The sequence below is a fragment of the Mesoplodon bidens genome (assembly GCF_964165515.1).
Source record: "Mesoplodon bidens genome assembly, chromosome: 10".
NCBI classification, from domain to species: domain Eukaryota; kingdom Metazoa; phylum Chordata; class Mammalia; order Artiodactyla; family Ziphiidae; genus Mesoplodon; species Mesoplodon bidens.
In genome coordinates, this window is record NC_138172.1 from 83168366 (window position 1) to 83192924 (window position 24559).

The window sequence follows — 24559 nt, forward strand, 5'->3', positions numbered from 1 at the left end:
CTGCCGCGCCCCCGGGTCCCTAGGGGGTCGCCCCGCCCCCCTCCACCACCACCGCCCCCCACCCACCACCTGCCAGCATCCCGGCACCCGGCCCAGAGACCGCGTTCTTTTTGCCAGACCAGCTGTCACTTAGCAACGCCACTCATTTCATCCGCGCCTCGCATGGCAGCGGGTGCCGTAGCAACGCATTTTTCTTAGGCCTAGTGTCCCATTTTCCAACCCTTTAGCCCCTCAAGTGAACAGCTGGGTATGGTGGGAACACTGTGCGATGGGAACAGGGGGGCACAAGTGATCATCACATAATAGCACAACTGCTCATCCCCGGTGGCTTCTGGTCCCAAGAGTGCACTGATCGGACTGGCTCAAGCCTGACCACTCCTCTCCCCACAGCAGCACCCACTGCCCCCCAATCCTCCATAGCAATCATCTGAAATGCATCCCAGGGGCTTCCCTGGTGGTGCGGTGGTTGGGAGTCCGCCTGCCGATGCAGGGGATACAGGTTCGTGCCCCGGTCCGGGAACATCCCACATGCCGCGCAGCGGCTGGGCCCGTGAGCCATGGCCGCTGAGCCTGCGCATCCGGAGCCTGTGCTCCGCAACGGGAGAGGCCACAGCGGTGAGAGGCCCGCGTACCGCAAAAAAAAAAGAAATGCAGCCCAGAGACAGGATACAGCTTTATTGTGGAAAAACCCAGTTGGCACAGGTCTGAAACAGTAGCAGAATGTATAGCCCCATCTATTGACAACATATAGGGGCTGGGGCTTCGGATACACGTCTGTACTGCTCTCCCTCAGCCTCAGATGTATTTATCCCTTTCACCAACAATCATTTCCTTTCTCTGGCCCTGGGCCTGCCACTGGCCACAATGTAGACAGCTCTTGAAGGTGAAATACTGTGTAAGGGACCCTCCGGCTCCCTTCCTAGTCTACAGCTCCTACAGAGCAGTCTGGGGGCCCGCCTGCTCAGTGGAGGAGGCTTCAACTGGGGCTGTGAGGGGCACCTTGGGCATTGACTCAGGCGGAGGGCCACTTTCTTCTCGGAGATGGCCCTGGTACAGCCGACGAAGGCGGGACAGCTCTCTCTCTGGTGGCTGTTTCCAGCTGTACCATGGGTACCAGGGGTCACCTGAAACCAGAGTGGGGGCTGGCGGAGTGGCACTCACAGCTCCATGAGAGGTACTGAAGTCAGGGTCCCGGGGTTCAACCTGGGGAATGTGGTAACTGAGGAGACCTGGGGGATTAAAAAAAAGAGAATGCCAGGGAAGGGAGGACAGGTACTTCAGATTAAGACAGATAATAAGAAAAATGACCTACAAAGGGAGGGAGGGACCAGTCAGAGCCACTGGGTACATTTATGCATGTGGTATGCTGCACAGAAGCAACTGGCCAAGGGGGCAAGTGTGGGCTGACATGCTGCCCAGGCTCTTGCCTGACAAGCTGTGCAGGCCTGTGCCAGGGCTATGAAACTGCATCTGCCCTAACAGAGGAGTACCTTTTCCTAATTTGTGCAAAAGTGTCATGGAGCCCAGGGTCAGAAATTTATACAAAGCTCCTCCTATGATTTAGACATGGCATTGGGGCAACATTTATAAAATAAGAAGGCAGAGAAAGAGGAAGAAAAAGGGGACAGGGCAATGACAAGATAAGAGACTCAGGAGAGGAAACAAGGGACAGTGAAGTGATGAAAGAAGAGATTCTTTGGAAGAACATGGGTGCTACCTTCTCAGATAGGTGGGAGCATTTATGTCCACCCTCCGGCCCTAAGTCACCTTCCTTCTGCCTAACAAAACTGCGCTGTGCCCCTTCTCATGCTTACCATGATCCCTAGCTTTCTGGATGGCCTGGGTCAACTTCTTGTGTTGCTTCATACAGACCCCTGTGAAAAAAGGTAACTAAGAGATCATTTTATAAGTCACAGTAAATAAAGAACACAACTGTTTCTACATGGTGATAGAGGCTTAGATTTGGAAGACCTAGCTCTACCTAATGACCCCATTCCCCTGACCCCTCGGCAAGGCTCGGTTTCCCCTTCTGCCCAGTGGGAAGAACCTTCCCTCTCTCTCTGAGAACCAGGATGAAGACTTAGGAGGGTCTAGCCACTATAGAGAAGCCACTTAACAGTAAAGGTTTCAAGACAGGGAGCAGAACACAATTCAAAGGGCAAGTGTGGTTAGTTAAAGGGCTGAGTTGGACAATCCACAGAGAAAGATTCAATAAAGGAAGAATGGATTTCAGATCTGGGCAAGACGATCTGAGAAAGTAGCAAAATAGTCCCTTCAGCCTTTTACAGCCTGACTATAGAACTCTTCTTAAAACTCCTTGGGAATTCCCTGGTGGTCCAGTGGTTAGGGGCTCTGTGCTCTCACTGCCGCAAGCCCGGGTTCAATCCCTGGTTGGGAAACTAAAATCCCACAAGGCGTGCGGTGTGGCCAAAAAACCCCACAAAAAAACAAACTAAGCCAAAACAAAAACAAACTCCTTGACAAACCAAACTCCACGGATCATGCTACCACGCCACAAAAGGGTGGATTCCGATTATTCTTTGCAAATTTATCTTGCTTTGGAGCAGGTGTTGGCAAAATGTTCTCTGTACAGGGCCATATACTGGAGGCAATGTGGCATATGTTTTAGGCATATATTATAGTCTGTCTCAGCTCCTCAACTCTGCCACTGCAGCCTGGAAGGAGTTGTAGACAATATGAAAATAAATGAACATGACAGTGAGCCAGATTTGGCCTGTGACTGTAGTTAGGGAATAGATGTAATCTTGAATTGGTGAGCTTACACCAAATTTGGGAAATCTAACTGAATTGTCAATGGAATAAAAGTAAGGTCAATTTATGAGAAAGCCTTCCGTAAAAGTGAAGAGACCCTATAGAAAGGAAACAATCAGCACCATTTACCTTTTAACAGTTCCATTTAGATAGTTTGCTTATACTAGTACTCGCCGGTATCTTTTTTCCACATATAACTGTTTTAGCGTGTGAGTATCCCCATTAGGCCAAGATTTCCAAAAGGTTCCATCACATTTTTTAGGCCATTAAAAAATGTAGGAACCACCAAATAAATACCTGTTGTCTGTCTTAATAAATATAAGAAGTGCTGTAAGGAAAAGCTATTCTGGTGGTGACAGGGATGATGGGCTGACCTGTATATGGAGCATGGAAGATGATACCCGTGTGGGAGCAGACAAACTGTCCCAAGAGCTTCACATTCTGTAGGAAAAAGTGGTGGAGAAACAAGAGAGAGGGAAGGGAAGGTAGCAAGATGATTAGAGACTAAAAGTGCACAATCCCTGCATACTCACACAAATGACCTTGACCCTTCTACATCTCTCCAGGTGCTACTTCCCTTCAGGTCCTGGTTTTGGCCCCATCCCTTTACTGAACACATTCTTGCAAACTTTTTCCCTTTCCTGGCCTTCCAACCATTTCACATACACATCCTACGTTTTGTCACTGAGACTCACATAGAATTCTCTTCTGCAGAGGTTAGGTTCTAAAGTCAGCCCTTCATGCAACAAATTAGGGACAGTCTGTTGGAAAATCCCTGATATCACCCAGAAAATGTAGTACGTGTTATAATCTACATTTACAAATTATTAACTTATATAAAAGCATGGTATATGTAATGTATATGTTTACTAAAATCAATTTTAGAGATTTAATTATTAGAATGACTCCCAGCCAGTAATTAATCACAAGTGGTGAGACTCCCAAAGAAAAAGCAGGTATATCTGTGGAGTGGAATGGCAGGCAGAATCATCTGCAATCTTCAGTCTGTAATCTTTCTTTCTCCCTTAGTCATGCAATTTGTTATAAACTGTATACAAATGATTATAGCCTTTTTTTGGTAACCAATTATACACAGCTGAAATTGAGAAGTATCTTCTGGACTCCTCTACAACCTGTATCAGAAGGAGCCTGAGAGCAGTCAGACACCCCCATCTGCTGACTGACTGACACTTGAATGCCCTCTGACTTCCCTGATGACCAGCCATTCAGCTTCTGCCCTAATACCTCGTAATACTGCAAGCTCGGAAGGGCACTTTTCCATTATCATCTTTATAAGGTTTTTGAATCCTTTAAGGAACAAGTTCTGTCCTTCTCACAATGAAGGTTTTTTGAAAAAATAACTAGATTATACCTTGCTTCATGTATCTGCCCTCCAGCCCCAAGTCTCAGCATGCCACCACACATCAACATGACAACGAAATAAAGAAAATCTCAGGAAAAAACTAGTCCAATCTACTTGCTAACAACTGTGATTGATATAAATAAACCTTTGGGCATTGCCCTCACATTAGAAACAAGCATTTCTCTTGCCAATTTAGACTGTAAATTTCATAGACAAGGGATGAAACTTTTTAGTAAAACCCACAGTAGAGCGCAAAAGGCTGGAAGGAGGAATGTTTTTATATTACCAGAAAGTCAATACAAAATGGACTTTAGGGGCACCAGGATATGAAGAGCGGGGCACCTAAGGTAATCTCTTTAGCATTGCAAAAAAGGCTCCAAGTCTTTATCCTGGAGAAAAGATTCTCCTTACCCTAAAGTCAACGTGCAACTTCTGATCCCGGCAGATGGGGCAGGGATTCCCAGCAATTTTATTTCCACGCTGTAGAGAGAAGAAACTGGCAGGTGAAGCTGTTCAAAGCCCTGTCAGAAAGATTGCTGCTGGGGACTTCCCTGGTGGCGCAGTGGTTAAGAATCCGCCTGCCAATGCAGCGGTACACGGGTTCGAGCCCTGGTCTGGGAAGGTCCCACATGATGCCGAGGAACTAAGCTCGTGCACCACAACTACTAAGCCTGCGCTCTAGAGCCCGTGCTCCACAACAAGAGAAGCCACTGCAATGAGAAGTCCATGCACTGCAACGAAGAGTAGCCCCTGCTCCCTGCAACTAGGGAAAGCCCACATGCAGCAACGAAGACCCAACGCAGCCAAAAATAAAAATAAATAAATAATAAATTAAAAAAAAAAAAGTGCTGCTGCCGCTGTCACTATGGCCTCCAGCCCCACTCCACATCCACGTGCCACACTCAGAAACTCACAATACATGTCTTTCGAGTCCGCTGTGGGGGTATTCCCCCTTTGTGGTTGCGACGGTAGTCAGCCCAGACAGGGCGAGAACCATAGCGGTTCTGGTATTCTGAAATGAAAGACCATACAAGTTATTCCTGGGTGGTGGTGATGGGCGGGTCTCTGTCCAGTTATTTCAGACCTCACTTGACCCTCCCCTTCCCCATTTAGAAGTACCTTCTGAGTCCAGATATTTCCAGGGTTCATCCTTATAAGGGGAAACGGGAAGTGGGGGCAAAGAATCTTCCTCAAGGGGGGCTTTGGTGCAAAGAGTCTGGAGGGGAACCTATAAAAGGAGGGGCAGAGGCGAAATGAGACAATGAGTTCAAGGACAAAACTTGATTGGTTTGCTGCCCACGCTTCAGGGAGAAAGGGGAAGGCACGCCCACTGTGTAAATGAAATACAGCAGGAATATGCTGTATATGGGAGGTAGCATTTTGTGAGAGATTGTTTACATCAACAACGACTATCCCTACCTCCAACTGGATCTTGAAAGAAAAGGTAACATTAGAAGATAAACTAGCACAGGTGACTGGGAAGCAAATTTATTTGAAAAGACACCTCAAAAACCTGGCACGTATAAGGTATCCATGCTTTCTGGGATGAACTCAGTCTACTGGAGGAAAAGGGAGAATGTCCATCTTCTTGGAATTAAGATGTGTGGCTGGAAGGGGATGCAAAGGACATGCGAGTCTCCAACTCGATCCAATCCAATCACTCAGTTGCCCAGCCTTCTAAGAAGTTGAAGGTCAACATTCCATATGGCAGAACAAACTTGAGTCCTAACGCTACCACCTCTAAAGCTACCAGGCCTGTAGTTAACTCTGTGGTGACCCCTGTCACCACTTTTCAGTCCCACTTTAGGGAGTGGCAGTTGGGCAAGCCTTCCCATCTCACCCTGCCCCACCCAGAATTTGCCCTGCCCATAACCTCCAGGGTGGTGAGTCCGTGAGGCTGGAGGGAAAACTCAATCCAAAGTTAAGTTCTCATGTATGCTTTGATAAGAAACTGATTTAGTGAGATAAAGAGCCGAGTAACTGGTCCCAGGTCATGAGAATGTATCCTGGCTTTATTGGAAAATAGTAGGGCTGGTAGAAGTTAGTGTCCCTCAACCCAAGAACACTCCCTGGCATCGAAGATTTAGACACCACCTGTACAGTTAACAGTTGGTTTGTGTATGGCCAAGAGATCCATTCCACCGCCTAATTATTCAGCCGACATGGAAACTTGGGAAGAGGAGGACATCCAACCCTTGCTCTTTACCCTCGACTCGAGATTAGAAAACGTGCGCTGTATTGAGGAATGAGAAGGGAAGGAGGAAGGTGGTGGAAGCAAAGCGTTGCCTTGACAGCCAAGGTAGAAGCACTCGGGAAGGCCTCCGCTCCTGGATTCCCAGAAGTGGAGCGACGACCTCGAAAAGGTACAACCAAATTTGGGGTTGTACAAAATGTGCCCCAGGGAGTTACCTGAACTCCGTAGGCACCTCTGTAGGGCGAAATGCTAGGAAGCCGCCTCAGCAACACGTTCAATACGGAGGCAGCCATCTTGACATACGCACAAAGCAGGAAAAGGGACTGCGCATGCTCCAGGAAATAGATGAGGGTAGGGCCAAGGACGACCCCGCAGTGCAGAAGGCGGCAGCGCATCTGCGTCAGGACGGAAGCGTGAAAGGGAAGCCGTAGGGAGGGGCCAATTTCAACTGCGTCACAATCGAATTCGGCCACACAATTGCGTTTTTGCTGAACCAGCCACTACGACTCTTAGATCCCACTCTTACAGTTTGTACTTTAAGCAATTTTGAAGTCGATTTTGACCGCGATCCTCTCACTGCGCATGCGCCGGTCCGATTCTACCAACCCTTGGTGAGAAATGATCTCGACGGCGGAAGTGGTGGAAGCAGAGGAAAGGGAGGTGCTAGGCCGCTAGGTCAAGCGCACGCGTTCGGAGGCCAGGAAGGAGGCGGAAGAGGGTGCCCGGGGGAAGAGGCTGAGCGAAGGGTAAGGCAGGATAGCCAATCAGCTGGTGAGTTGTCTTATTGATTGCCCAATGAATTCACGCCCCGCTCACAGTCTCTCGCCGCAAGGGCGTTTCACTAGCACGTTTGGGCGCGTTGGGCGGTGTCCGGATATAAAAGACTCAGCCCGAACGGGCAGCCGCCATTCTGGGGTTCGTTTAGAGGTAAGTCTCGGCATTTTGTCGGTTGGAGGGTAAAATTTTGCTGGGACAGTTGGCCTAGGAAATGGGTTAGGCGAGGGCTCGGTTGAGAGCCGTGACTCTTTTTAAGCGGCTGTGTTCGGGATGGGACATGGAGGTGTTTGGGGACAACAAAGATTGTACTTTTGGGTGTTTAAGAGCAACCCATACTGATTATATCTTTCTCCCTTGTGTTCCTTTTATCCCAGGTTTGAATTTTCTCGGAGAAAGACGGGCCGGCCACGAGGAGAAAAGAAACAAGCCGCAGCAACATCTAAGCCCTTGAAAGGATCCTGAGAGGGGGGAAAGGGAAAACAGCAGCCACCAGCCCAACCACTTGTGTCTTCTGCCCCTTCCCACCTATCTTGCCCGCCCCACCAGCCCACGCTGCCTGGGACTTGAAATCTGTGGCCGAAGGACCGTCACCACATAACTTCAAAAATAATCAACCACCCTCCCTTCCCAAACCCACCCAAATTCACTCATCCAGCGTTTACTTTTTTTAATCCACTCAGAACTTTTTTTCTAAGACCCCCCTCCCTACATGGAGTTGGGTGGGGGGGGAAATGAATACTGAGTTGGCCTTTATTTTTTTTAAGGAGACTTTTTGATCCAATGAGGCCCCCCAAATAATTGAGTTTTGGGTCCTGGTTGGTTGTTTTATTTTTTTTCTCCAAAATTTTAACCCCCTCCCCCCCTGAGCCCGAGGTGCTGACGTCGCAAAAAAATTGGATAGTAAGTGTCGAATTTTCAAAAACCAGCCTTGCAACAAGAAATCAACGTTTCCCTTTGTGAAACCAAAAATAATGAGAGGAAGAAATGAGACCGTAGAACAAAATAGAGAACTGGAGAAGGACCGATGCGGTCACTTAATCTCCATTAAAAAGGGCCTTTGGGTCTAAACAGTGTTCTCTCTCCCCTACCACTTGCCTCTTCCCTGCTCTGCTGCAGGCTAGGAGAGGGTGGAGGGAGGGCCCGCAAGTTAAGATTTTGATGGTTAACCCTTGGTAATCCAGCCAGTTTCCAGACTGCCAAAGCCATAAGTGTTTGCTTTTTATAAGGAGGTATGGTTACCTTCCTCTCGTTAGCAGCAGTCTTCAAAAGGGTTAATGAGCTCACATACAAAAGATGGTGGATTTTGTGGCCCAGAAGTCCCACTTCTTTGTGTGTGAGACAAGCAGGGCGCCTTTCAATTTGCCAGATTAATAAGCAATCTGTACATAAAGATTGCAGGGTAAGGAGATGGGCAGAGAGAAATAGGTGGCTATGACTTTTTAAATGATTGTTAACTCTCAATTTTAATGTAATTTGTTTGGGGTATATTTGTGTGGTTAATATAGGTGGCAATCTAGGAATAAAGATTGCAAGACACTTAATTCAGGGCAAAATATAACCTTAGTGCCAATACATAACAAGATAATAGTTGGGGAGGTAAAGAATGTCTTGTAATTGTTGCAGATTGCGTAGGTTATTTAAAAGCAAAAAAAAGTAACATTTTAATTTGATTTTTGGTGGGGGGAATACAGTTAAGTAGAGGGTGGAAAGGTTGGGGAAATGTGGAATTCAGGAGTATAATTTTAAAAGCCATTTAGTGCAATTGAATGCTAGCTTTCTAAAAGATTTGTGTCGTTAAAAGGAATTTTTTTCTTCCCTGCTTCAATATGGCGACTTTCTTTGTCCTTTTGTCTTCCAAGCGGCGTTGCAGGTTGTGTCTTGACCCATTTTTCTCCTGTCCTCCCACCTCAACCCTATTTGTTGAGAGGGGTCCAAGTCCTCCCCCCTTTCCCTTTATAGGGAGGATGGGGGGTGTTCGACAGTAGCAGGTTGAACCTCAATTGCAAATTCAGTTCTTCCCCGCAGAAAATTGTTCTTTTTAATATTTTAATTGCTTTTATTTTCACACTGCTCTTATTCAAAGTAGGTCAAAGACTATTAGGATCGGGGCTGCTTTTTGCGTTTTTTTGGGTTTTTTTACTAAAAGATTTTTTAATGTAAAAAGCTGCCGGCAGAGCCGGGAAAGCTTTTTAAGTTTGAGTCCTCTTCTCCGTAACAAGATGGCGTCCCTGCTTTGTTGTTTTTCTCCCCCTTTTGCTATCCAGAGCTTAGGGCCGCCCTAGAAACTTGGTCAAGGGGGAGGAGCAGCATTGAAAGGTGATGTAATCAGCTTTCTTCCTCCTTTCTCCACCCTCTTCAAACTCCACCCCGCGCAGATGCCTTCTGGACTCTTGTGCACGCTGCTGCTAGACAGGAAAAGCCATTTTCCTTATTTTCTTTATAACCTTTTATAGCCATTATCTTAAAAGGAAAAAAGCTTAATAGGAATTAGGTCTTGAAGCTGTCCGTCTCCTTGGGCAGCTCTGGTTTTTGTATTTAACGATCCCGAGTCTGTTGCTTTTATTTTCACCCTCTTTCATCACTACTGCTTGGAATTTTTCCCCGTTTCAGTTGCCAGGGGTGGAAACCAGTCAAACAGCTATACTTTAGGACTGGAAGCTTTTGAGGGGAGTGTGAGCGTGTGTGTGTCTTATCTGTGTGTTGGGGGATACTGGAGGAAGACACAAGGGCTTGTGAATGAGTAACTGGAATAGACAGCTGGGGCCTAATGACACTGAAATGTGCCGTTTCTGCTCAGGAATCAGTCCTTGGGCCTCTTGCATTTGGTCGCTTTGTATGATGAGAATCTGGGAGAGAGTGGGTACTTTAGGACTTTCTTCTAAATCGCCCTTATTCCCGCCTCTGGGTTTGGGGGTAAGCTCTTTGTGTTCAGTGCTGTATCACGTTCTCCAGTTGCTTAGCTCCTGTACATTGGTAACTAGGATGAGAAGTGAATCTTTAGGAAAGGAGGCGGCAGTTGTATACTCAAGGCAGGGGGATTCAAGCTACGGTTTCTGGTAAGCAAAACCTTTCTGGTATTACATTTCACAACCTTCATTTCTTTTTTCCAAAGAGCCACCCTTTTTGAATTTCTTTTTCCTTCCCTTCTGAAAGAAATTCCTTAAAAACAATGGGGAAATAATGTCCTCTTCGTTTTTCAACTTGTGCAGTGCTGTAGCAATTGGTGCATGTTCGAAAGCCATGCCCTACTTGAGGGTGGTATTGGGTGTCCTGTCCCTATCTTACCTTTCTTCTTCCAACTTTTTCAAAGTCAAATCTTTATCAGACTCTCCATATACTTTTCATTTTTTAAAGTCCTGCCCTGAAGCGTGAAGGTTCTAGGCAGAATTGGAAAGCCGTTTTGTACAACTGTTCTGTGGTGACTTGGTGAGACTTTAGGGCTAATTTTCTACTGGGTATGGATTCTCAAACTATTACTTCTGGATTGGATGGGAGGGCCTCTTCCACATGTCCTACTGACCACAAGTTTTTTATCTTTTAAGCAGTTTGCCATGTGCCTCTGCAGCATACCTTCCTTGGGAGCTGAACATTCTACCCACTGGGGTTCCTGAGCTCTAGTGAGCAGGGGATTATAATAAAGAAGATCTGCATTAACATGGGAGATGGGAAAAAAAGGTCTTCTAGGGAAACCACATCCATCCAGAGAACGTCGGAGAACCTGATCCTTATAGTTTGTGGCCACAGTTCTATCCTGGGATCCTGTCCTATGAGGGCAGGGGTGGGGGGTTACTTTACACCCTTATTGAAAGGCAAATAAGCGTTTGGGAAGGGCATGTGCTACCAGGTTTTGGAATGATCTTGAGGGGGAGCAGCTTACTATTTGAAGAGAGGTGCGACCTTGTGAATCACCCGAGAGACATAATTCAGTCCACTCTGGAGTCAGACTAGGAAATGCCTCAATTACCGTGGAAAGGAAGGGGGGAATGTAAGCTACAAAGCACTTCATTTCCAGAAGTGCTAAGACCTCTAAGTGAAGGTTAACTTGGACACCTTCCTCCTTTGTTAGAAGATTGTTGTGTTTGTTTTTAAACTCGCCTAGAATTTTTGTCCTGAACCAATTCAGTTCGTTTCATTGGTGATGGGTATGGAATAATTTTAGCCAAGCTAGATATTTTTCACCCTATTTATTTTGGAGGCAGGAGTTGGTGTCACTTCTGGACTTAATTTTATCTCTGGTAAGAAAGAAAATTCCCCAGTGCCTTGAGTCTGCACGTGTCTGCCGGCAACATCCTCCATAAGGAGAGCCCAGCTTTAGGACAAGGTGGAGATGATGCCAGGGGTTGCTTCCGCACCGCCACCCCGTATGTTCTGCCTTCAAGGAAATTAAAACATACCATGCCCTGGATTATTTTTGGTTTCAGAAAGCTTGCTTAAGCTTTCGTTCCAGGCTCCAGATATATTAATGACAATTGGTCACTGGCCCTCTTTCCCTGGTAAAGTCATTTGCCTTTTCTCCTGTAGGGCTGTGCCGAGAATTTAGGCTCTTCATTCCTTTCCACTTGAGTGCCTTGGAACTTCTTTCTAAACGTAATGACTTCAAAATAAGGAAATAGGTTGTAAAAACACTTGGGGTCCTTAATTTTAAATGAGTGAAAACTAATCTGCCTGGAGGAAGCCGTCTTGAGAAAACCCCCTTACATTTTAAAACCAAGTGATTGGTGCTTATGAGACAAAATTTATAGTTTTGTTAATTATGTTTCCAGAATGTAAATAATAGGAAAAGTGCAGTGGAAAATGAATATTTAACATTTCTTCTGCTTTGTCTTCTAGTTTTCCTTGACTGTTAACGTCTTTTATTCTTGCTTGTTGTGAATGGGAATTAAAAAGTTGTCCCTGGGTCCCATTCCAGCAGAAGGCACTGGACAGAATTTAGCTGTGTACTCACTGGTTTCTTTTCTTTCTAAAGATGGTTATTCTCTCTTGTCTGCTACCCTCTTAAGCAAAGGAACATTTGAGCTCAGGTGACAGTTTTTGTTTCTGAAGGAAGTAGGGGGAGCAGGCCTGTTTACTTAACTGGTGGGTGGGTGTGCAAAAGGGGCTTTTCCAAGGTGCTGTGTATTCAACTGGGTTTGAATCTGAGGGGCCAGCTGTATTTAGGGGACATTGGTTGGAAGTGAAGTTAGTTTAATTGAAAGCTTTTTGTCAAATTGCATATATTTTTTTTACTGATGATATATTTTATTACTTTGGATTCGCTCATTGCTTTTCCAGTCTCCAGCAAATGGGAAATCTATTTTATGTATCCCTTTATTGTATTCCTGTCCTTATAGTGTCTATATTTCATTTTATAGTGTCTTACTACATGGGGAAAATTCCTTTATCCCCATGTCTGTCTCTCTGTGTATAAGAATCACCACACTTAAGTGGATTTGGCCTATGGACTTCTAATTTATCTGGTATTGGACTTGGATGTTTTTTCCTCTGACCTTAGGTTCTACCTGTCCTCGTGGAGATTGCAGGGCAGCAGCAAAGCACAGTTAACCCAGACTTGCTCACCTCTCAGTATCTCTTACCTCACCTCCTCTCCCTGTATTCAGCCCACAGGTTCTGATCTCAGGAACCAAGTTCCCCCCATGCCTCTGCCTCTTCTTGGCCTAGGTTGTTAGAACCTGTAAATGTAGAGATTTATTGACTTTTTTATTGTGAGAATTAAAAGGTTGAAAGTATTATGCTCGTTTTTCTCTTTTGAGAACAAATAGAACAAATAGAACTAATTAACATGATCTTATAAGGAACCTGTTTTCTGCAGAAAATATAATCATCTTTGTAAAACACTGATTTTTCCCACCCTTCTGCCTGGCTCATGTGTTTCATCTCTGTACTAGATGCGGGATTCAGGAGGCTTTCTTCTTGCCTCCTTCCTACCCAGTGTTCGTCTTATTTCCCAAATGTCGATATTACTAAGGTGGCTTTCTTTTCTGCTTCTCAGAAGCCAATGTTTAGAGGCATTGTGGATAAAAATCCTAATCAGAACCATATTGATTCTAAATTAACTCTCAAACTTCGGTTCTGGCCTAGAAATTGTTTCACATGTCTCTGTCCCGTAACAGCTGTGTTCAGCTTTTAATTAACTCCTTTTCTAACCTAGTCTAAAGCAGCTACTTAAAATTTAATGGCATTTTGCCAGCTTCTAGTTTTATTTGTTCCATTCTTTTTGGCTCCATGGTTTCTAATTTCAGGCCCTCCTTGGGGATCTTGGGTGGTATTATGATTTAGGTGGGGAGTAGGAGTCAGATTTGCATCTTTGCTTTTGAAACCACAAACCAATCTTGCCCTTAACTTTGAAACAATAAAAACTCGTGCAGTGTTTGGTTAATGAGTGAGATTTTTTCAAGGCTTAGGAGGACCTGCTTGGTTTTCTTTGCTCATTTGTCTCTATTTCTGGGAGCCACCCCTAACTCCCATAGGGGAGAGGTTCTGTTTTCAAGTTTTGTTTCCTTCTCTTTTCACCTACAACTTTAGACGATTGTCTCCTGGTGCAAGCAGAACATATCCTGCTACCTGTGGCGGTTGACCTTTTTTTTTTTTTATAAGCAGGTTCTTATTAGTTATCCATTTTATACATATTGGTGTATATATGTCAATCCCAATCTCCCAAGCGGTTGACTCTTCATGGGCTAAGATAGAAAGGAGTTGACTCTTGGAAGACAGCCCAACATCCATGATTGGCCCAGTTCTTATCAAGCTATAGGTTTGGTGTTTTTTTTTTTTTTAAGCTAGATTCATTAGCAACTAAGGGGAAACGGGACCTAATAAGCAAAAATGACTTGGAGAGTTGAGTGTTTGTTTTGGGAATGTGAATCTTAGCTCTGATACAATCTGGTGAAGTTCAGCTGTCCGAGGAAGGATGTAACTGGGAGCGAGAGGAGAGGTGCTGCCCCAGTCCTCCGGTCCGATTGTCGTCCCCTTCAGTCATGTATTAACAGAGTGCTTCACTTGCCAGGGCTGTTTTCTCAGTAGGGACAATGGTCTGTTGGTTTTTCTTATCTAGATAATGGTGAGTGCAGTTGAATGTAGATTAAATAATCACTAATAATTTGTCAAACACAGAGATGGAATTTATTAGAGGGCAACTGGGGCTGTCCTTGCCACCCATTTATTCTGTGGGTTTTATCCTCTTATCTTAGAAAACCTCGATCATGGGTTCGGGTCCCATAGACCCCAAAGAGCTTCTCAAGGGCCTGGATAGCTTCCTTAACCGAGATGGGGAAGTCAAGAGTGTGGATGGGATTTCGAAGATCTTCAGGTAAGTCTGTACCCTTTGAATTCGTTGTGAGTGGAGAATATTTTGTGTTGTAATATGACTATAATTAAGGCAGATAGCAGAAAGTGTTCCCTAAGAGGAATGGGAGTCAGTGGAATAGGATTCAAGTCCAATTATGTTAGAACTAGTGATAGGAAAAGATGACCCCTTGGTCCCCGGTCATTATGGCATCTGGATATTTGGAGATCCACAGTCCCAAGGGAAGGAAGGAAGCAAGCAGGGGAGTCAGGTGACAGGATTCTTAGTTCTGTTTTGGGTTGCATTCTGCATGCTCCAAATGTCATTTTCCTTCAGGGATCCTCGAGTTTTCCAGGAGAAAGAGAGTGACTAAGCCAGTCGGAAGAGATGGTAGTTGAAGGCTAGGGCTCTTCACCTGGAAGCAGAATCAAATGTGTCCTGTGGGTTAGAGAAGCAGTGACACTTACCTCCTCAGGTTGGAGACTTCAGTGCATCTCCTCCGTGTGTTCCATCCCTCTGGGTGTTTCCACATCAATCCTGATCCACCTCGTCCTCCTAGGGGCCTGTGTGATCCCCCCATCCTGTAGCGAAGTCCCAAGTCATCAGGCATTTCGAGGTACTCCTGCAGATTAGAAGCTTCTGCTCAAAGGAGAGGTGCTTTCGGGCTGCTTCATTTCTAACCTTGACTTATCTCTTACAGTCTGATGAAGGAAGCACGAAAGATGGTGAGTCGATGCACTTACTTGAACATTCTCCTGCAGACCCGTTCACCAGAAATATTGGTCAAGTAAGTGGGGACCTGGGTGGCTGGGTACTTAGAAGGTGGGGGGAGGTGAGGCACGGGGTTCCTGGGTTATTGATGGGGGACTAGGAGGGTGGGGTATACTCCCAAGACCCAGGAAGGGCATCACAGAGCCTCCTCCCTGCCTGCAGGTTTATTGATGTTGGTGGTTACAAGCTTCTTAACAATTGGCTGACATATTCAAAGACAACCAACAACATTCCCCTCTTGCAGCAAATTCTACTGACCCTGCAGCACCTACCACTCACTGTTGACCATCTCAAGCAGGTACCTTCAGTCTTTACAATCCTGGTTCTTCCTTTTTGGTTTAGGCTAACAGATGAAAAACTCATATCAACTCTGATGTGGCTACAGTCTTGGGCCTGTGAGGTAGAATGGTAGAAAAAAAATAGGAGTTTGGAATCAAGATTTGGTTCAAATTTATGTCCTTTAATAGGTGTGTGACATGGGGCACTCTATATATCTGAGCCTCAGTTTTTTCATTTGTAAAATGGAAATGGTTGAACCTACCTAACTGGATTGTTTTAAGGAGTAAGAATACGTCTCCAAGGGCTGTGTAAGAGAGAAGGTCTATCTCAGTGTTAGTGGCTGTTAAGAGATTGTGCGTTTGTGGGAGTGGTTAGCTCTGAGTGGGCTGCTTTTCCTTCTGGCACTTACCATCCTGCTGCTCCTTTCCTTTCGTAGAACAACACAGCCAAACTGGTGAAGCAGCTGAGCAAGTCAAGTGAGGATGAAGGTAGGGGCCAGTCCTTTCCTCTGTGTGCTGGGCCTTCTTCCGTTACTTCCACTCAGTTACCTTCATTTCTTAAGATCTCTTGGTGTAAAAGCCATACACTTAAAATTCTTTGGGGGAAATAGTGTCATCCTAGAATGTCTCGTCATCATTTACTTCTGTTTCTCTAAATATCAATAAATAGAGCATATTCTGGGACCCTCAATGTCTATTTTCCTAACAACAGGTATGCTCATTCTACCAAAAAACACCCTGCTGTGAGGCATGGGCAGAATCCTGACTGCTGGAGTATATCAGAGCTTTGACAGCAACAGATTCTTTCCTTTGCTAAGACAAAGGGTTTTGCAGCTCCTGGCGAGGGCCATACAGCTCTGGCTTGAAGACAGAGCCTGGCGCCAGAAAGTCACAGGTTTTTCTTTAGAGGAGAAAAGGGTTTATATCCAAGAGTTAACCCAAAAGTTTTACACCCAAGGCATAAACCAGTGAGCACAAGACACTGGTTTCCCGCAAGTGAGCAGCATTGTAGCAGAGCTGATCCCCGCTCTTTGTCTATGGGGAATGGTATGCTAGGTCCCTTTGGAAAGTTTAGCTAGAGGAGAAAACACTGGGAACATTTTCCAGGATAAAGGATCACGATTTTGTTTTAACTCACAGTATTGTTTAAGTGAAAAACATTCCCTAGCTTTCCGTTATTTTAGTTGTATGTATTCTGTTTTTAGGTCCTTTTATATAATGAGCACTTCACTGTTTTTCTGACATCTCAGAGTAGCTTTGTAGGATAAACTAACACAGAAGATCCCATTAAATCATTGCCTATCTTTTGTTTCTTCACTGAGGTATATTGGTCCTTGTTCCATCTGGCTTAATTGTGTTGCCGTCTTTGAGTATAGGTTTAATTATTATTCTGTGCTTCCTTTAGATACTGAAATTTGTACATTCCTTATTGACTGTAGTTAAGTGTTACTGGACCATAGTATCGATTGCTTCAAAGAGGTTTCAGGATATTCCCCCACTGGGCATTGGGGTTCATATTGCATTAGGTATAGGAGTTGGCAGTTGTGTGACTGTTTTAAAAAGTTAAGTTTTAATATTCTACAACAATTTCATTATTAAATCAGCCCATAGTGGAAATGTTGGCAAGAAGAGAGGTCCCGTAGATAGGAGATATTATTTGCCAAGTACAGAAGGAAAGAGCTACAGATGCATTTTTCCATATATTTAGAAATAAATTCTGTTTTTTATCTTTAAATTCTCTGACCATCTTTTTTCTCTAGATAAACTCTGCTTCTTTCATCCTAAATCGGTTTGTTTTTAAGTTCTTTTTTCACTCTTGTAACACTTAATTGATTCTTTTAGGAGCTGTCATCACTAGTGACACTCTAGGAAAAAAAGTTTCCCTAGAAAATCTTTTTTTTTACGAGGATCTAAATCTGCCTCCTTGAAATTTTTAAAATCTGGTAGCCCTTTGGATACTTGAGCCCCTCTGCCTTTCTCCTTATTTTATTGTAATAAGTGGTTAGGGGAAGAGCATAGGCACTAGGTTCATTCTGCCATCTTCTAGTTTTGTGACTTTAATCTCCATGCTTCTGTGTCTATAAAGGGAGATTAAAAATGTTCAGGTTGTAATAACAATTACATGAGATGTATGCAAAGCAACTAGTGTAGTTTTTACAACATACTTTAATAAATGTTTCTTCTTTTTGCTCCCCGCCCCCCGCCACTGGTGTTATAATGGCATCAGGGTTGAAAGTTATCTGAATAGAGGAAAATTCCATGATTCAGTGTATCTTACATTATTTAGGCATTTCCCCTTTCTCTCACCTGCAGAGCTCCGGAAATTGGCCTCAGTCCTTGTCAGCGACTGGATGGCAGTGATCCGCTCCCAGAGCAGTACCCAGCCTGCTGGTAAGCTCCTTGGCCCTTTATCCCTTGTATTTCTTTCTTTCCCACTGGGATGTGGCCTTGCGTGCCTCTAACCTGCTTTTTACCTCTGACTGACAGTCTTTCTCTTTATCTAAATAAAATCCTTTTCTGCTCTATTTTTCCACAACAGAGAAAGATAAGAAGAAACGGAAAGAAGAGGGAAAGAGTCGAACCACCCCTCCTGAGCGACCGTTGACTGAGGTGAAGGCTGAGACTCGGGCTGAGGAGGCCCCGGAGAAGAAGAGGGAGAAGCCCAAGTCCCTCCGAACCACGGCGCCCAGTCACGCCAAGTTCCGCTCTACCGGTAAGGCTGCCGTCTGGCCTCTGGAGGGTCTGTGGGTAGGTGCACAGCCCGGGCCTTAATGGTGGAAGAGTTGGACTTAATGGTACGGTAAATCTGGAGAGAGGGAAGATTAGTGGGTGGAGCATTGTGGGAGTTTATAGGGCTTGATGAAGGTTAAGGGAGGAAGAGTCAGGAGAGTGTGGAGTGAGTCCAGCCCCAACACCATGTCTTCTCCACCAGGACTAGAGCTGGAGACGCCGTCTTTGGTGCCTGTGAAGAAGAATGCCAGTGCAGTGGTGGTTTCTGACAAGTACAACCTTAAACCCATCCCCCTCAAGCGTCAGAGGTATGGACCACCTTCTTGGTTTTTGAATGGGCTGAGTCTGTGGACGTGAGGGGAAAAGAGGGGGCGAGTCAGGTGTTGTTGACCAGTCCCTTTCTAACAGTTCCATAGCTGCCGCAGGAGATGCTGTGCCCCCTGCAGAGAAGAAATACAAGCCACTCAACACAACACCCAATGCCACCAAAGAGATCAAAGTGAAGATCATCCCGCCACAGCGTGAGTCTAAAGGGGGGGGGGATGTGCTTTGGATTGAGAGCAAACTCTTTTCATGGAAATGAAGGGTTTTCCTCCATTTTCATCTGGTTTCTTGGTGTCCTTTAATGTTTACACCCCTGGAACTCCCTTCACAGGAGTCCTTCATAGGATTGCTTAGGAGAGATGAAGTAGGGAGGCGTGCTGTTCAGTGACTGGTGGGTGCGCTCCCAGCTGTCACAGTCATGGGGGCTGGCTTTGTCAATTACCTGAGCTCTGATTCCTATCCAAAGCCACGCTTGCCTGCCTTTAAAAGAAAGATAGAATAATGACAAGAATTTCTTGTGTAAATCCTCCTACATATGCTTCCTGGTCACCTTGAGCTTATTGTGTCCAAAGTTGAGGCAGGGTCTCTATTGGCCAATTTTCTGCCCAGATTGTGTCTATAGGAACAGGATTATTAAGGAGGTCTGATGATTCCATTTTATGCTCTTTTCTTTTGTAGCTATGGAGGGCCTGGGCTTTCTGGATGCGCTCAATTCAGCCCCTGTTCCAGGCATCAAAATTAAGAAGAAGAAGAAGGCGCTGTCACCCACAGCTGCCAAGGTATGGGTGCTGCGCAGTGGGCGCCAGTGACCAGGTAGAAAAGGTACAGGCGAAGGAAGGGCCCGGCAGCCAGGATGCTTGGGGAGGACAAGAGGAGTTGTGTCTCAGACGAAGACTGGTGGCAAAGCACTGTTAGAGACAGAGTCTTCCTTTATAGGAACTGTTAGGGGATCCTGCTAAGGCCCCTGGACTAATTGCCTTGCCTTGACCTTGCCTTTCCTATCAGCTCATTAACTTCTTTTTCTTTCACAATAGCCAAGCCCCTTTGAAGGGAAAACGAGCACAGAACCGAGCACAGCCAAACCTTCTTCCCCAGAGCCAGCACCTCCTTCTGAGGCTATGGACACAGAACGTCCAGGGACCCCAGTTCCCCCTGTTGAAGTCCCAGAGCTCATGGATACTGGTAAGTCTAGAAACTGGTTCAGGTTTCAGGGTTTTCTGGAAGGAAGGATCTGCTCTGAAACTACTTCTGTTTACAGCCTCTTTGGAGCCAGGAGCTCTGGATGCAAAGCCAGTGGAGAGTCCCGGAGATCCTAGCCAGCTGACCCGGAAAGGCAGGAAGAGGAAAGCTGTGACCTGGCCTGAGGAGGGCAAACTGAGAGAGTATTTCTATTTTGAACTGGATGAAACTGAACGAGGTTAGAGATCCAGTTTCCTCTGTAGTAGGTGGGGTATAGAGAGTTTAAAAAGGACTTGGTTGGGCTTACTTTCCCTCTTGCTTTTTTTCTCCTTGGCAATAGTGAATGTGAATAAGATCAAGGACTTTGGCGAGGCAGCTAAGCGAGAGATACTGTCAGACCGACACGCGTTTGAGACGGCCCGGCGTCTGAGCCACGACAACATGGAGGAGAAGGTGCCCTGGGTGTGCCCCCGGCCCCTGGTGCTGCCCTCGCCTCTTGTCACCCCTGGAAGCAACAGCCAGGAGCGGTACATCCAGGCTGAGCGGGAGAAGGGGATCCTTCAGGAGCTCTTCCTGAACAAGGAAAGGTAAGCAGAATGGGGTTCACTTCCTGAGGTATTGAGCCCTTGAGGGGAACGTGCCCTGGGGTAATTAGAAGGGGGGTGGGGGTTAAGACGAAAATCAAGAGCTTGAATAAATAATTTTTGACTGTCACTCTTTTTTTTTTTTTTTCCTATCGCTTGCTGCATTCCTGACAGTCCTCACGAGCCTGATCCTGAGCCCTATGAGCCTATCCCCCCAAAACTCATCCCCCTAGATGAGGTGAGTTTTGTGGTGATGGAGGTTGTGATTGACATTAATGCATCTTTCATGTGAGACTGTTTCTTTATTCTTTGTTGGTCCTGACTGTTCTGTCCGTTCAGGAATGTTCCATGGATGAGACCCCGTATGTTGAGACCCTGGAGCCTGGGGGAACCGGTGGCTCACCCGATGGGGCGGGCGGTTCCAAGTTGCCTCCTGTTCTGGCCAATCTTATGGGAAGCATGGGTGCCGGGAAGAGCCCCCAGGGTCCTGGAGGAGGAGGCATCAATGTGCAGGAGATCCTCACCTCCATCATGGTACGAGCCTCCCTTTTCTTCCCCACTGGCTCCATTTCTCCTTACTCCTGTTCTGCTCACCTGCCCGCTTGCTTTCTCCTCGGGCTCTCCCTTCTCTGTCGGGTGTTACCCTTATTCTCTGTTGACCTTGTCCCTTAATGACCTTGCCTCACAGGGTAGCCCTAACAGTCATCCCTCAGAGGAACTGCTGAAGCAACCGGACTATTCAGACAAGATCAAGCAGATGCTGGGTAATCCTCAGGGCCAGCCCCGGGGCCTGGACGAGGAGGCCTGCAGTGGAATTGGGGGAGCAGGGGTATTGCCACTAGGCGGTAAGACATGGGGGGGAAGACTGGACAGAGAGAGCAGTGCTCTGCCAGGTTGGTTTGAGGGGCTCAGCTGGGCACACCTAAGCAGGAAGACGTCATGCCGCTCTTCTAGAATCATCTTGCTGACTGCTTCACGCCTTTTTCATTAACAGTGCCTCATGGACTCTTAGGCCCTGGTCCCATAGCCAATGGTTTCCCACCGGGAGGCCCTGGGGGCCCCAAGGGCATGCAGCACTTCCCCCCTGGGCCTGGCGGACCTATGCCAGGTAGGTGGTGAATGAGAGGTCAGAATGGGCTTGTCTGCTTGATTTTGGCCTGGTAACAGTACAGGGTTGACCAAAGCCGGGGGTTGGTTTGGGTTGGGAGATGGCGGTCCCTGGGTGCAACAGGTAGCTGATACTGTCTCCCTTTTTTTTCCCCCAACAGGTCCCCATGGGGGCCCTGGGGGCCCTGGTGGGCCAGTGGGTCCACGTCTCCTGGGTCCCCCACCCCCTCCCCGGGGGGGTGATCCCTTCTGGGATGGCCCAGGTGACCCCATGCGGGGTGGCCCGATGCGTGGGGGACCAGGTCCGGGGCCATACCATAGAGGCCGTGGTGGCCGAGGCGGGAGTGAACCACCTCCTCCTCCTCCTCCATTCCGAGGGGCCAGAGGAGGTCGCTCTGGAGGAGGACCTCCAAATGGACGAGGGGGCCCTGGTGGGGGCATGGTCGGAGGTGGTGGGCATCGTCCCCATGAAGGCCCTGGTGGAGGCATGAGCAGTGGCAGCGGACATCGTCCCCATGAAGGCCCTGGCAGTGGCATGGGCGGTGGGCATCGCCCCCACGAAGGCCCTGGCGGTGGCATGGGTGGTGGCAGTGGCCATCGTCCTCATGAAGGCCCTGGTGGAGGAATGGGTGCTGGTGGTGGACATCGGCCCCACGAAGGCCCTGGACATGGGGGGCCCCATGGCCACCGGCCTCATGATGGCCCTGGTCACCGAGGCCACGACCATCGAGGGCCACCCCCTCACGAGCACCGTGGCCATGACGGCCCTGGCCATGGCGGAGGGGGCCACCGAGGGCATGATGGAGGCCACAGCCATGGAGGAGGTGAGGATGCTCCCTGTCCCCCATATGGCTCTTGCTGTCCCATTACAACTTTCTGGGGAACGTCACTACCCCGGGTCTGCCAGGCAGAACATGAGGTCACCCCGTTCCCAGTTCCCAGCATGCATGGCAGTTCCTTCCTTTAGCCCTTCCCCCAGGTCCCCAAGATTAGGTCTCTCTGAAAGACAGTTCTCAGGATGCCTTGGATGGGTGGGATGAGGGTGGCATTGACCTCTTGGCCATTTCCTAACTATTCCACCATCATTCCCACAGACATGTCAAATCGCCCTGTTTGTCGACATTTCATGATGAAGGGTAACTGCCGCTATGAGAACAACTGTGCCTTCTACCACCCGGGTGTCAATGGCCCCCCCCTGCCCTAGGGACCACCTGCCCGCCCCGCCCACACTCCTGTGGACTGCAGCCTTGCTCCTTCCACCCTTTTATGGCTTCTGTGAGGCCCATTTTCCCCTTTCCCCAGCTGATGAGGAGCCGGCCCCCTCAGTGCCCACCTGCCTGGGTTCCTGGGGGTTTTCTGATCACTGGTGCGCATTGATGTACATATTTTCCTCCAGTATGGGGGGGAGAGAGACTGGACACATTCTGTACCCTGGACTGCTGAAGAGGAGACCCGGTTGGCTTCACTTTTTGAGATTTGCCCTTTATGCCAAGCGCCTCTCCGGTATTACCCTTTATGCCTGAGAACCTAAAGCTGGTTATCCTGGAGAACACCTCTACTCTCCTCTTGTGGGTCCTCCACATGCACACAGAACTCTGACACGGGATCAGCTGCACTTATGAAATCATCCCCGCCAAATTCATGCTTCCTCGTGGGGTGGGGAGATGGTGAAAGGGGTATTGTGTATCCCACTGCACTGAGAGGACTCAATCAGGCTGGATTTGAGTTCTGGAACACATCATCCCCACCCCTCCCCTGACACAGGCTTTACATTGAGTCCTTACTCAAGTAAGACGTTGCAATCTTCCGTGAACACCCAAGTTTGCATCATGGGTATGCTAGGTTCAATGATGGCAAATTCACATCGGCATCCGGTGAAAAGTTTTAGCTGGCGTAGGTGAGGCCACTGGTGGTGGTCCACCCTTGCCTGCAGCTCATTCTGGAAATTAAAACACTTCAGTGAGACCAGCTTTTCAACTGAAGCCCGGTGTGCTGGGCATGCCAGTCACACTACATGCACTGCCTCTGGGAGTTAGCGTGCTCCTGGCCCCCATCTGGAACCTTGTGGGTGTGAGGCCTCCAGCTCCCTTGTCCTGTCAGCCACCTCTGAATCCCCACCAGGTGCCTTCCTGGGTGGATTCGATAAGATGACCTGCCCTCTCCCAGCCCTCTCCTTCACCTGTCTCAGCATCAGTTGTTTTCTATGAAAACAGTGGATTGGTTGGGTTTTGTGCAGGGTCTTGGGTTAGAGCCACAATGGATTTGAGGATGAGCATTTTCTTTTTTCTTTTGGTTTTGTATATTTTGTACATTAATAATAAACAGTGGAAAGAGAAGTATTTAATCCCTGGTGTGCCTGGACTGTTTAAAAAGAAAAAAGCCATTATCAGCTGTTGAAAGTTCATTAATACAAACCTTTGTGGAATGTGGTTTTCAATCCTTTGTTGGTGTTAAGTGAAATACTAATGGAGTACTTTACTTTGAATATAAAACGCCATAGCTGGGGAAGGCAGAGCTCACAGATCACCTGAGCTGCAGAAGGTGCGGGCACATCCATTCTAGCTGATCCTAACAGCCCTGTGGAGTAGCCTAGGAAAGGGATTTACGTGAGGGTGGGCAGAAGGGAGGAGTAGGGAAGAGTGGCTGAAAAGGAAAAATCCAAAAGCAGTTTCTGGGGAAGGAAGGAAAAATAGGTGGATCCTGCTTGTCCCCCCAAAAAGGGGCTCTGCAGGGTAGAGAGAAATAGGCTTGCTGCTAGAAGATGCAGGATCAAGATAATTTTTAGACCTTAAGGACAGGTATTGAGGGCCTAGTTGGTGGAACAAGATTCCCAGGGGTGGGAATTCCCTGGTGATCCAGTGGTTAGGACTCAGCACTTTCACTGCTGGGGCCTGGGTTTGATCCTTAGTTGGGGAACTAAGATCCTGCAAGCTGTGCGGCATGGCCAAAAAAAGTGTATTTAAAAAAAAGAAAGATTCCTGGGGAGACAGGAGGTTTTGGAGTCCAGAACATGGAGCGAGAGGATTAACTTTAAATAGGAAGCTCTGCTATTCTCATAATCAGAAATTAGGAGATTACATTCTGGGGGGAGAGGGAAAGGGAGGGTAGGGATATTGGGGTATAGGTTGAGAATGGTGGTTTCCAAACTTGCAGCGTTCATCAGAATCATCTGAAGGGCCTTTAAAAGAGATTAGGGGT

General features: G+C 47.1%; 2 protein-coding genes across 8 annotated transcripts; one reads left to right on the forward strand and one right to left on the reverse strand.

Annotated features, from left to right (window-relative positions):
* Positions 1–656: 656 nt before the first annotated feature.
* Positions 657–6782, reverse strand: MRPS18B (mitochondrial ribosomal protein S18B). Its single transcript, XM_081245959.1, has 7 exons — positions 6545–6782; positions 5255–5363; positions 5050–5147; positions 4547–4615; positions 3147–3213; positions 1815–1874; positions 657–1229 (listed from the first exon to the last, which is right to left on the reverse strand). Exons 1-7 carry the CDS (start codon positions 6722–6724, stop codon positions 934–936), a joined length of 879 nt encoding a protein of 292 aa, XP_081102085.1. The 5' UTR covers positions 6725–6782; the 3' UTR covers positions 657–933.
* Positions 6783–7002: 220 nt separating this feature from the next.
* On the forward strand, positions 7003–23711 carry PPP1R10 (protein phosphatase 1 regulatory subunit 10). Of its 7 annotated transcripts, none has more exons than XM_081245887.1 (20): positions 7003–7100; positions 7481–10162; positions 14294–14412; positions 15089–15175; positions 15322–15457; positions 15875–15926; positions 17751–17828; positions 17977–18150; positions 18370–18475; positions 18576–18688; positions 19170–19270; positions 19526–19673; positions 19750–19908; positions 20011–20257; positions 20429–20492; positions 20594–20788; positions 20943–21018; positions 21249–21362; positions 21523–22185; positions 22456–23711. In XM_081245887.1, exons 3-20 carry the CDS (start codon positions 14306–14308, stop codon positions 22563–22565), a joined length of 2730 nt encoding a protein of 909 aa, XP_081102013.1. In that variant the 5' UTR covers positions 7003–7100; positions 7481–10162; positions 14294–14305; the 3' UTR covers positions 22566–23711. The 7 variants fall into 7 exon arrangements, with proteins under 7 accessions (XP_081102013.1, XP_081102010.1, XP_081102012.1 ...); XM_081245884.1 differs by having other exon boundaries at positions 7481–8006; XM_081245886.1 differs by lacking the exon at positions 7003–7100 and adding an exon at positions 7241–7256 and having other exon boundaries at positions 7481–8006.
* The last annotated feature ends 848 nt before the right edge of the window (positions 23712–24559 follow it).